The sequence below is a fragment of the Schistocerca americana genome, chromosome 8, assembly GCF_021461395.2.
Source record: "Schistocerca americana isolate TAMUIC-IGC-003095 chromosome 8, iqSchAmer2.1, whole genome shotgun sequence".
NCBI classification, from domain to species: domain Eukaryota; kingdom Metazoa; phylum Arthropoda; class Insecta; order Orthoptera; family Acrididae; genus Schistocerca; species Schistocerca americana.
The window spans coordinates 144,340,460-144,353,071 of NC_060126.1; the positions used below are offsets into that span (position 1 = coordinate 144,340,460).

At 43.9% G+C, this 12,612-nt stretch overlaps 1 protein-coding gene across 1 annotated transcript in view; it reads left to right on the top strand.

Moving 5' to 3' along the window:
• Positions 1 to 12,612, top strand: part of LOC124545632 — a 602,686-nt gene that overhangs the window by 547,827 nt on the left and 42,247 nt on the right. Inside the window, exon 6 of the mRNA XM_047124578.1 lies at positions 9,151 to 9,257. Coding sequence (XP_046980534.1) covers positions 9,151 to 9,257 — 107 coding nt within the window. The remainder of the gene's footprint in view (positions 1 to 9,150; positions 9,258 to 12,612) is intronic.

Below are 12,612 nucleotides of genomic sequence, written 5' to 3' on the forward strand. Positions count from 1 at the left end.
GAATTCATTTGGGATCAAAAAATGGTTCAAATGGCTCTGAGCACCATGGAACTTAACATCTGAGGTCATCAGTCCCCTAGATTTAGCACTACGTAAACCTAACTAACCTAAGGACATCATACACATCTATGCCCGAGGCATAGTTGGGAACCTGCGACCGTAGCAGCCTCATAGTTCCGGTCTGAAGCTCCTAGAACCGCTCGGCCACAGCGGCCGGCCATTTGGGATCATCTGAGTGTATGCTGCAAAGGTAAACCTCTGTATCCATCAAATTTTATCAGTACAATTCGCGTCACGGTTTTATCCTTAACTGTCCCAGTATTTTTTCTAAGCTTTATAAAATGTCCCGTTTTGTAATAAATGTGAAATGGACATCGTCGCTGAAGGGCTCACGTACAAATGATACTGCTACAAATTACTTATTACCGAAATGAAACGCAGCATTAAACAGTGATGACTATATTTTAGGATTACTGCACATATACTCATTTGATGGCCAAAGTTGTCAGCGAGAAGAATTAACATATTAGCAACTCGAATCCCAGCGATCTCTACCGATTCAGTTCTAGAGAGACAAGAAGCATAGCCATGAACACGTGGGCGTTGTGTAATGAGATTGTGAGGATACGGAGTGGACCAGCACAATACGATGAAGCTGACACACCTTACTTAATTACACGTAAGGAGGAACAGCAATTCCATCACGAATGTCATTGCGTTTATAGTACACCTGTGATATAAAAGGTAAATTAGATTTCTGACAAAAATAGAGCTTAATGCTAGGGAGTAATCTATTATAGTTGAAAGTCTTAAAAATGTGTTATTTCTTACGATATGTACATGGGGTACGTGTACTTGAAGACATGACGCATTGAAGTTCTAAGAGTTGGAACGATGTCTGTACCAGCGAATACAGAGATTACTTGGCGTGGAAACTTCACACGTACGAGAAGTGTAATTTGTAGCATTCCGGTTTGCTATAATTTCCAGATTTACAAAATTCGAGCATCTCGGAGACAAACTGCCTCAGAGAAAACTCGACAAACAGTCTGGATAACTGGTTTTCAGAAAAAAATTATCCTCACTATAACTGCAGTGCCGAAGATCTTCAAGTACTTTCCAAGATGATTGCCTATCTAAGTCGCTGGGTCCAAACGATAGATATCGAACGTACGATCGGAAATCGATCATGCGACTCTGGTGGCGGACTTTATATGTTTACGTTGGTCACTACAGCAGCGACAAAAGAAGAGCGTTACAAAAGTACTTGTAACTGCAAAGGAGACGACTTACCTTACTCGTCGTCGGTGTTGTTGTCGTGTGAAACTCCATTACGGTGGTCTGGATGGATAATTTGGAAGAGTCGAACCACGTATTCTTCCTGATACTCGTTCGTTTTCCGTACTGTCCGCAATAAAATTGTAACGCTATTTCAGCAGCTCGTGGTCTTGCGGTAGCGTTCTCGCTTCCCGCGCACGGGATCCCGGGTTCGATTCCCGGCGGGGTCAGGGATTTTCCCTGCCTCGTGATGACTGAGTGGTTGTGTGTTCTTCATCATCATTGACTCGCAAGTCGCCGAAGTGGCGTCAACTAAAGAGGACTCGCAATACGGCGGCCGAACTTCCCCGCATGGGACCTCCCGGCCAACAATGACATACGATTATTTCATTTCAGCATCGAAACTGTTATTACGAAGTTTTACGCATTTCGCACCACCACAGTCTACACAGTCCCTTCTTTCCTCGTCCGGTAGTACTCCATATTTGCGACAAAAAGACGAACAATTTTCTACTCTGGATAAACATGGAATTAGATTCTTCCATGTGAGAGAATCCGTCGAAGAAACGCCAAGAACAACAGACATGCCACTCACTAACGACATAAATCGTCAAGGTTTCCTAGCAGCTCACAGATAATTCGCGGAGGTATGTAATTTAGAGCAAGTAAGGGAACGACGGAAAACAGATGAAAATTACGATAGCAAATAATTGATCACAACGCCCGCCACCGAAGTCAAATGATCGATTTCCGGTCGCCGTTCGATATGTATCGTTTGGAGCCTGCGACTTCGATAGGCAATCATTTTTGGAAATTACCGATCTTCATATTCATGAAATATACGCGTGTGTGAGAATTTGTTATGCGTCCGCAGAAAGGTGCAGTCGATTTGACGCCCGTATTTTAGCTGCGACCAGTGATCTCTTTACTATCTGTATGTCAAACTCCAGCTGTGTGAACGTGCCGCCTAACTACAACACGGCGGACATGTAGATGACAAGAATCTGCAGGCACGCTGAAGTTCCATTCTGTGACATCAGAGATTTACATCCAGGCAGGACAAAGATCACTGGCTGCGACGAACTCAGATATTTGCTGACGGCTTACCTTCTGATTGCTGTCGTTGCTACGTGTTCTTACTGCATATCACGGTTTTCCGAAGATTTAGTTGACTTTGACAGACACGTTCATGTTGCTTAGCGGTCGCCTCGTCTCAGACTGTCACTAAGCAACGGCATCGCCCGCTGCAGAGGCTCCTATATTGTTGACATCTGCGTCACGTCGCCATATGTTGTTTAAAGAGAGATGCGTTAAAAAATCACCGCACAGTTAATAAAACTGTACAGCGATAATTGCGTTGATGTAATCACGCTCACAAGGGGACCCTCCACACTGTAAATCACGGATTTTGTTGCGCTTCGAATATGTTGTAGAGGCACTTACCCTGAGTACCTGGCTATCCGGTTTTTTAGTGACGGGCTTTGGTTTTTGAGAAAATTGATTTTGAAGTTCATTGCGTGCTTTGTATGCCCGTAACATTACATGTATGCCGAGCAAGTCAGCGTAGCGCAGCGGTAAAGGATCACGGCTACCGCGACGGAGGTTAGGTGTTCAAATACTGCTCGCGGAGTAGATTTTTGGCGTATTAAATGGCATTTGTGATTTCGCCTCTTGATTCTTCGTTCAACTCCTCTGCTTGTGGATCTTCCTCTGGCTGCACTACTGCAGAAACACTTGGTACTTCTGTTTCACAGAATTTTTTCTATACACGGCACTAGAGACGCTTTACGAGCAACTCACGCTGTAGTGAGATGCGGACGTAAAGGATTAAAACTCGCATCCTCGTTGGCCACAACTGTATTCACCGGAGAGGGAACGATAATGGGCGGAGATCGATTTAAGGCAATATAAAAAGCGACCGTTGTACGAACATTTGGAACTCCAACTGCAAATCACAAACGGAATGAATATTTGAAAAAATTAATAACTGAATACGTATATCTTTATAATTTTGCACACCTTACACTGTTTGTTCATATTCTTTCAAATAAAATTGAAAAATTTGGTCGATTTTGAAGGAAAAAAGAAGTACACAAGCAGGATTCGAACACAGAACCTCCAACACCGTAGCTGTGAAACTTTACCGCTACGCTACGCTAACTTGCTTGGTATACGTCTAAAGGTACGGACATACAAAACGCGCAATGAACTTCAAAATCAATTTTCTCAAAAACCAAGGCCCGTCGCTAAAAAACCGGATAGCCAGGTTCAAAAATGGTTCAAATGGTTCTGAGCAGTATGGGACTTAACTGCTGAGGTCATCAGTCCCCTAGAACTTAGCACTACTTAAACCTAAGGACATCACACACATCCATGCCCGAGGCAGGATTCGAATCTTCGACCATAGCAGTCGCGCGGTTCCAGGCTGTAGCGCCTAGAACCGCTCGGTCACCGCCGGCCGGCCGACAGCCAGGTACTCAGGGTAAGTGTCTCTACAACATATTCGAAGCGCATCAAAATCCGTGATTTGCAGTATGGAGGGTCTCCTTGTCAGACGACCGAGCAGTCCGCCCGAGGATAAGGTGCCTCCGGAAAGAAAAATAAATTGGAAAAAAACGGACAAGAGTGAGCTGTACTCGCACTTCGAAGGTTCTGCACAAAATTGATTATTTTTATAAACACTTAATCCATCCCGAATATCGCGGATCTCGACGATTTTTCTCTCTTACTGATACTGAAATAAAAGAAAGGTTCAAGAGTTTAATGAAAATTCAAGATTAAAGGATATCGATAAGATTCTGTGATGACAGTCCCACCCTCAGTGAAAGTGAAGACGAATTACAAGATCTGGTGAATGATACGAACAATCTAATGAGTACAGGATACGGATTGAGAGTAAATTGAAGAAAGATGAAAATAATGAGAAGTAGCAGAAATGATAACGAGAGAATCTTAACGTGTGGACTGATGGTCAGGAAGTAGATGAAGTTAAAGCATTCTGCTAACTAGGCAGCAAAATAACCAATGACGGACGGAGCAAGGAGGGCATCAAAAGCAGACTAGCACAGGCATGAAGGGCATTCCTGGCCAAGGAAAGTCTTCTAGTATCAAACATAAGCCTTAATTTGAGGAAGAAATTTCTGAGTTGGAGCACAGCACTTATGGTAGTGAAACATGTACTGTGGGAAAACCGGAACAGAAGGGAGTCGAAGCATTTGAGATGTGGTGCTGCGGATGAAAGTTGAATATAAGGGGGACTGATAAGGTTATTAATGACGACATTCTGCGCAGAATCGGAAAGGAATTTGTGGAAAACACTGCTAAGAAGAAGGAATAGGATGATAGGACATCTGTTAAGACATCAGAAAATTACTTCCATGGCACTAGAGAGAGCTAGCTGTAGTGGGTAAAATCTATGCAGGAGGACTGGAATACATACAGCAAATAACTGAGGATGTAGGTTGGAGGTGCTCTCTGATATGAAGAGGTCAGCACAGGAGAGCAATTCCTGGCGGGCCGCACCAAATCAGTCAGAAGACTGATGACAAAAAAAAAAAAAAAAAAAAAAAACTTGATACTGACACTGGCAAAATACCTACCTGTCCGGGGAATCCCAAGAGTTTCGATAGTTTGTTACTTTTGGTTATAACGTTCAATTTTTTGTGTTACAGCGTATTCGCTGTTGTTATTTTTCATTTTTTATTAATTTTGGAGATATATTAACATGATTTACTAATCGGAAGTTGCAGATGCTTTGGCTTCGTCTGCTCTTGTCCCTTTTGCGGTTACTAATGAGATCTGACGGAAGTCACTAGAGAAGAAACCGGTACAGCTGACAACAGGGCTATTGTTGTTATGCAAATGTTCTTTGGAACACTGCAGTGGATGTTTTATGGGGTACCGGAACCTCATTCCAGGCAACGGAAGTGCAGTCGTGCAGCAATTACGAGTATTGCTTTGCTCTGAAACATTACAGATGCTGTACGTGTCGTAAGCATAGACTCCGAGAGAATGTTTGTAAGGTGTGGCACGGAAGTGGGGCGGGGTTACGCCTGACATCGGTAGATGGCAAAGGCTTCGTTTTCACAGCGGCAGAGGGCTTCATTGCATCGTAGCTCAGTTTATTAGCACGAAATATTTGTAAATTTTATACACAAAGCTTCCACATGAATCGATCTTTCTGAAAACCAGATCAGAATCCCTAAAGTAGTTGTTGAGATTTTTGACAGATTACGAATGCAATGTAAGTTTGTAATTGCAAAAGAATGTTGTTTGTGTGATATAACTACAAATTAATAATTTTCCGATTTTTTCTTTTGCTTGTATTCTGAAACTTTGCTCCTTGTCAAATTTCGTGATTTTAGGTCTACGAGAAGTACCTTATAAGTTTTGATGATTGAGTTTGCGAGTATAAAAGAATGGTCGTATCTTTTAATTGCATTGAATTAGAAGCTTAAATTTTTTACACCGCCAAAGGATCGTAGACCTTAATATATGACATAATTTCAGCTGGATACCTCTAACAGCTCCTGAGAAAAAGGGATCTTAACAGTCGGACAGATAGACAGACAAAGAGACCGACAATAAAGCGATCCCATGAGGGTTTCGTTTTTACCAACTGAGGTACTGAACCGTAAAAATGAGGAAAAATTGAAATGGGAAGCAAAAGTGGAAATTTTTCTGAAATAGATCAGTCAGAAACTCGTTCGCTACGTTAAAATAATGGAACATTGTTTTGGAAATCATTATGTCGCAAAGATAGGCTAACCATTTACCTCCTTTACCTAGGTAAAGACCCATCTACATTAGTATAAGAACATCATATATAGAACGAAAGGGACTAGCTGCGGGCAAATGTTTAGAACAACACTATAACAGAGCATCCGTCATGAATGGCTTATGGGATGGTACACTAAAAAAAAAAAACCGAGTCAAAAGTTAAAAATCAAGACACAGCGCTATATTTGGAAACAGCTGAGGACATCTGCAGTTTTTCTAGTCACAGCATGCTGCGGTGCTAGGATTTAAATACTAGGATTTGAATACTTTCAAGGTAACGCTAAAGACGCCAAATCCAAAGCGTTAGGCTGGCAAATGAGAAGCCATATACACGATTAAAGAGACATTCATTGACCTTGTTAAGGTTCTGACATGCATAATTGGTGAGAGTAAGAAAGGTAACGACTGAAGTGTAACAACGTCTCTTAAAAACATAGTCTTACCCTTTTCAATATAAAAGACTAGAAAAAATTAATAAAGCACGTGCGGCCTTGCTTCTATAAATATGATAGCGAAAGATGAGGGTTTAAGCTGCCGTCGACGACGAGGTCGGTAGAGATGGAGTGCAAACTCTTGTGGCTAAGAAAATCGCCCGTGTCCTTCTCGAAAGAGCCATCCCGGCATTTGGAGGGAAATCAGAGAAAACCTCAGTCTCGATGGGCGGACGGGGATATGAATCGCTCTTTCGAATGCGAGTCTCGTGTCCGTCCTACCACTGCGGCGTACTTCTCGACTGCAGTGAAAAATATCTAGCATCAAAGAAACATGTCACACACTGCTTGATAAAACGAAACTTCCTGGCTGATTACACTGTTTGCCGGACCTTTGCTTTTCACGGGCAAATGCTCTAGCGACTGAGCTATCCAAGCACGACTCACGATTCTTCTATTCGACGAAACGTTCAGTATCTGTGACAGACGGGCCCCTGAGAGGCAGTTGCTTACAAACAAATTAAAACACTAGAAAAGCACTTAGAGAGCTTTGCTAGAACAAGAGGCTGACACGAGCCCTTACCAGGACTTAAAGTAACACTAGTTTATCCAGTGACTGAAATTTATTCATAACTAAATACCTGATTTCAAGGAATGGTCCATGTTATAGACGCATACGTAGCAGTACTTTCTTATATATACTGTGTGTCCCAAGAAGAGTCGCGCGGGCTAGCCGTGCGGTTTAGGGCGACATGTCACGGTTCGCGCGGCTCCCCCCGCCGGAGGTTCGAGTCCTCCCTCGGACATGGGTGTGTGTGTTGTCCTTAGCGTAAGTTACTTTAAGTTAAATTAAGTAGTGCGTAAGCCTATGGACCGATGACCTCAGCCGTTTGGTCACAGTCCTTACCACAATTTTTTTCCCAAGAAGAATGGTCGATGTTCGGGGGTAAAAGGAACGCTAATTTAAAGCAAAAACCTTCGTATGGACATGTGCCCTATCCCGAATGGATTCCCAAATAGGACACATTTGATGCTCATTTGTGTTTGGGCTAATGGCGCGTACGTATGTGTCTTACCCAGCCAGGCTATGACTTTTTATTATAGCCCAATATACCCAGTTGCTTTCAACTTATTTGCTCGGAATGTCTTTCTATCATTAAGCCAGCCTGTTGAACGCGCAGTTGTCCATGACGCGTTGCGAGTGAAGTTGTGCGAGGGACTGAGAATGTATCAGAGAGAACGAACGGTTGTGTTTGTACACGCATTGCCTAAAATGCCGCACATCTGTACTAATGAAGAATATGAAGATATGGTGTATGTTTACGGCTTATGGGATGGTAGTGCTACTGTTGCTGTCGAAGAACACCGTCGACACTTGCCGACACGTCTATTTCCTTTTGCGTGGAAAATGGTTACGGATAAATAAAAAATACTTATTTACTTCGTAAATTTTGATTCGCTAAAACTAAAACTCTCCCTCTCTCCCTATAGAGTGGGATCAACATTTGTAAAACTGTAATTCCTCTCTCTAATTTATCCGTAACCATTTTCCACGCAAAAATGAGAACATGGATTTTCTTGAATTACAGCGCCAACTACCAAGAATCAAAACAAATGTTTAGTTTTTTATGTAGAATCTGATTCTGCAATAAAAAAATGGGGGTTCCCATTTGAAATTTTAAAGTTGCCTCCCGCCCAACCCCCAGGGGGCGGATGGGCAGGCTAATTTTAGCACCAACAGATGCCCCCCTTGAAAATAATCGACTTTGGATTCTACACATTTTTTCGTGTGAAGCTTATTTTTCGAGTTATTCTGGTTTGTCAAATTAAAATTTACACTCTGTATAAAAGTTCTCCTCATTGGTGTACATGTCTGCACGCAACGAAGCAGAAATGAGTGGCCTGCAGTGCAGAAAAGTAAACAGACAAACGTGTTGACATTCTGACACAGCGTAGCACGAGAGCTCTGCTTGGCGGTGTTTGCACCGATAATGCCGTTTCCGGTCACCGTGCTATCACATTCTACGACATTTGTCGAATTTTGTACGACAGGCTTCAACGTCAACATTAACAAACGCTATATCACTGTAACTGTTCCCTCAAGAGCTATCGAATTCAGTTATAAAAAGTATGAGGTTCCATTTTAAAAAATGTACTTACTTCAATATCTCCATCGATACCAGCACTAGAAACATTAACCAAACAAAAACAACGTGCCCCTCGACGCTGCAACAATTTCCGAAAAGCGCGTTTCGTTATGTGCAACCGTTCATGAAATAAAATGGGTGATACATCTTACGTGGAGATAAATTAAGCCGGCCGCTGTGGCCGAGCGGTTCTAGGCGTTTCAGTCCGGAACCACGCTGCTACTGCGGTCACAGGTTCGAATCCCGCCTCGGGCATGGATGTGTGTGATGTCCTTAGGTTAGTTAGGTTCAAGTAGTTCTAAGTCTAGGGGACTGATGACCTCACATGTTAAGTCCCATAGTGCTTAGAGCCATTTGAACCATTTGAAGATAAATTAACAAAGTGATTACCCCCAGATTCGAAGTCTGGAACCGCTTCAGCTGTCAGACGTATGTCCTCCGCACTTTCGATTTTTAAACATCAGACGGCAGAATAATGTGAATTGAAACCTGTGAACACTGCTCTCCTGTTGCAGATACTACGACGAGACGGAGCGTGATGCGCCTCTGACACCGCTGCGGCCAGCCTCACAACCCAACCACAACCCCGTCCAGCGGCTTCCAGACCCTCCCGTCGTGGCTGGTAAGTCGCTCTTAACCCCCGCTACGAAAGGCACGACTCTACTGTAATTTGAGTACGAACAAGACGTCCCAGGCGAGTACATGGCTTGTGACATAATTCTGTTCAACTCACCGCCGGCCGAAGTGGCCGTGCGGTTAAAGGCGCTGCAGTCTGGAACCGCAAGACCGCTACGGTCGCAGGTTCGAATCCTGCCTCGGGCATGGATGTTTGTGATGTCCTTAGGTTAGTTAGGTTTAAGTAGTTCTAAGTTCTAGGGGACTAATGACCTCAGCAGTTGAGTCCCATAGTGCTCAGAGCCATTTGAACCATTTTTTTGTTCAACTCACCGTGCTTGTCATAAATCCGAGGACAATCTTTTCGGGATCGATTGCTTCAGATGTGAACAGGCTTGATCTCATAACTTAAATTCTACATATCACACTGCCTCGAAAAAAACTGAAGCATCCAGAAGAACAAGAAATGGAACTTCACGGGTTGAGAGCGTACGTCATGTTATCGCATTGATTACAAAATCGAGTTGAATTTACAAAGAACTTGGTAATATGTGCCCACTTGTCAGTATGTGGTCGTACGCTTTACGGTGTGGATGCATTCACTGATTCTGTTGGCAAGGGTGTCATAAAGCCGTGGTATCCTCTGCTGAGGCAAGACGACCCACGACTGCTGTAACTGGCCCTTGACATCCTAGATACTGCCACTGGGAAGGAGATGGCGGTGCTTGTTCAGTGGCATCCCATAACATTGCGCCGGGGTCTCGGCTTTCAAGAGGATGACAGATGCAATCCGGCAAGTTTAGTTTTCCTAGGTGCATGGTATACATGAAGCCATCGAGGCTGTATTCGCATAACAGCAGTGCGAGCCAGACCAATGCGAGTAGCAGTATCACGGAACAAAAAAAAAAAAGTAAAGCACGCCCCGACAGGCCACGGTCCTGCCGCTATCGAATTCCGGCACGTGCTGCTATACATTTCTACACGGTCTAGTCACATTAATGTTCGATTTGCGATAACCACTCGCAGACGTCAGGTGGCAGCACTTGCACTGGAGCGTATACACGGTGGTCCATTGATAGTGACTGGGCCAAATATCTCACGAAATAAGCATCAAACGAAAAAACTACAAAGAACGAAACTCGTCTAGCTTGAAGGGGGAAACCAGATGGCGCTATGGTTGGCCCGCTAGATGGCGCTGCCATAGGTCAAACGGATATCAACTGTTTTTTTTTTTAAAGGAACCCCATTTTTTATTACATATTCGTGTAGTACATAAAGAAATATGAATGTTTTAGTCGGACCACTTTTTTCGCTTTATGATAGATGGGACTGTAATAGTCAGATACGTATAAGTACGTGGTATCACGTAACATTCCGCCTCCTCCGGGCTCCCTCTCCTCCCCCGCCCTCCTTCCGAGCAGATTTCCCCTCCTACTCCCCCTCCATCTCTTGTGCCTTCTTTCAGTGTCTCTGCGCTCCCTCCTGCCCTGTCTTCCCTTTTCCTCTCCCGCCCCATGTGTCTCCTGCCTCTTCGTGAACCCACGGTTGCCCGCCCCATGTGTCTCCTGCCTCTTCGTGAACCCACGGTTGCCCCTCCTTTCTTCATCCCGCCGCTTCCCCAGCTGCCCCATGCTCTCCCCTTCTTTTCCATCCTCTCTGACCTTTCCCTCGGCAGGTCCCACCTGGTAGTTTTATTCTTCGTCGTGTGTGCTCCAAGTGGGTTTTAAGTGTGTTGTTTCGGAGTGTTTTTAATACTGTGGCCAACTTTTAACCTGTGCATGAGCATCCAGTGTCTTCTCTGTGTTTTAAGAATTGCCAACTGTGTTTTTTTTTAACTTTCTGGTGACTTTTTTAACTGTCCCCCATGAACGTCTACATGTCCATGTCTTTTTACCTCCATTTTCTCCCCTTACTCTGTTTTATGTTCCCCTTTTTTATCTCCTTATGTATGTATTATTTTATTCTTGTCTTAGTTGTCATGTCACTCGGCTGAAGAGCGGCGGATTGTGCTGCTGACAGCCCTCCCCTGCCCATATAGGGCAGGGGAATGAAATCACAATAAAGAAAAACAAAAAAACAAAAAAAAATAATAACATTCCGCTAGTGCGGACGGTATTTGCTTCGTGATACATTACCCGTGTTAAAATGGACTGTTTACCAATTGCGGAATAGGTCGATATCTTGTTGATGTATTGCTATTGTGATCAAAATACTCAAAGGGCGTGTGCTATGTATGCTACTCGGTTCTCTGCCTCGTGATGACTGGGTGTTGTGTGATGTCCTTAGGTTAGATAGGTTTAAGTAGTTCTAAGTTCTAGGGGACTGATGACCATAGATGTTAAGTCCCATAGTGCTCAGAGCCATTTGAACATTTATGCTGCTCGGTATCCTGGACGACATCATCCAAGTGTCCGGACCGTTCGCCAGATAGTTACGTTATTTAAGGAAACAGGAAGTGTTCAGCCACATGTGAAACGCCAACCACGACCTACAACAAATGATGATGCCGAAGTAGGTGTTTTAGCTGCTGTCGCGGCTGATCCGCACATCAGTAGCAGACAAATTGCGCAAGAATCGGGAATCTCATAAACGTCGGTGTTGAGAATGCTACATCAACATCGATTGCACCCGTACCATATTTATGTGTACCAGGAATTGCATGGCGACGACTTTGAACGTCGTGTACAGTTCTGCCACTGGGCACAAGAGAAATTACGGGACGATGACAGATTTTTTGCACGCGTTCTATTTAGCGACGAAGCGTCATTCACCAACAGCGGTAACGTAAACCGGTATAATATGCACTATTGGGCAACGGAAAATCCACGATGGTTGCGACAAGTGGAACATCAACGACCTTGGCGGGTTAATGTATGGTGCGGCATTATGGGAGGAAGGATAATTGGCCCCCATTTCGTCGATGGCAATCTAAATGGTGCAATGTATGCTGATTTCCTACGTAATGTTCCACCGATGCTACTACAACATGTTTCACTACATGACAGAATGGCGATGTACTTCCAACATGATGGATGTGCGGCACGTAGCTCGCTTGCGCTTGAAGCGGTATTGAATAGCATATTTCACGACAAATGGATTGGTCGTAGAAGCACCATACCATAGCTCGCACGTTCTCCGGGTCTGACGTCCCCGGATATCTTTCTGTGGGGAAATTTGAAGGATATTTGCCATCGTGATCCACCGACAACCACTGACAACATGCGTCAGCGCATTGTCAATGCATGTGCGAACATTACGGAAGGCGAACTACTCGTTGTTGAGGAATGCCGTTACAAGTTTACGTACTACACGAATATGTAATAAAAATGCGGGTTCCTGTTTAAAAAACGCAGTTGATATCA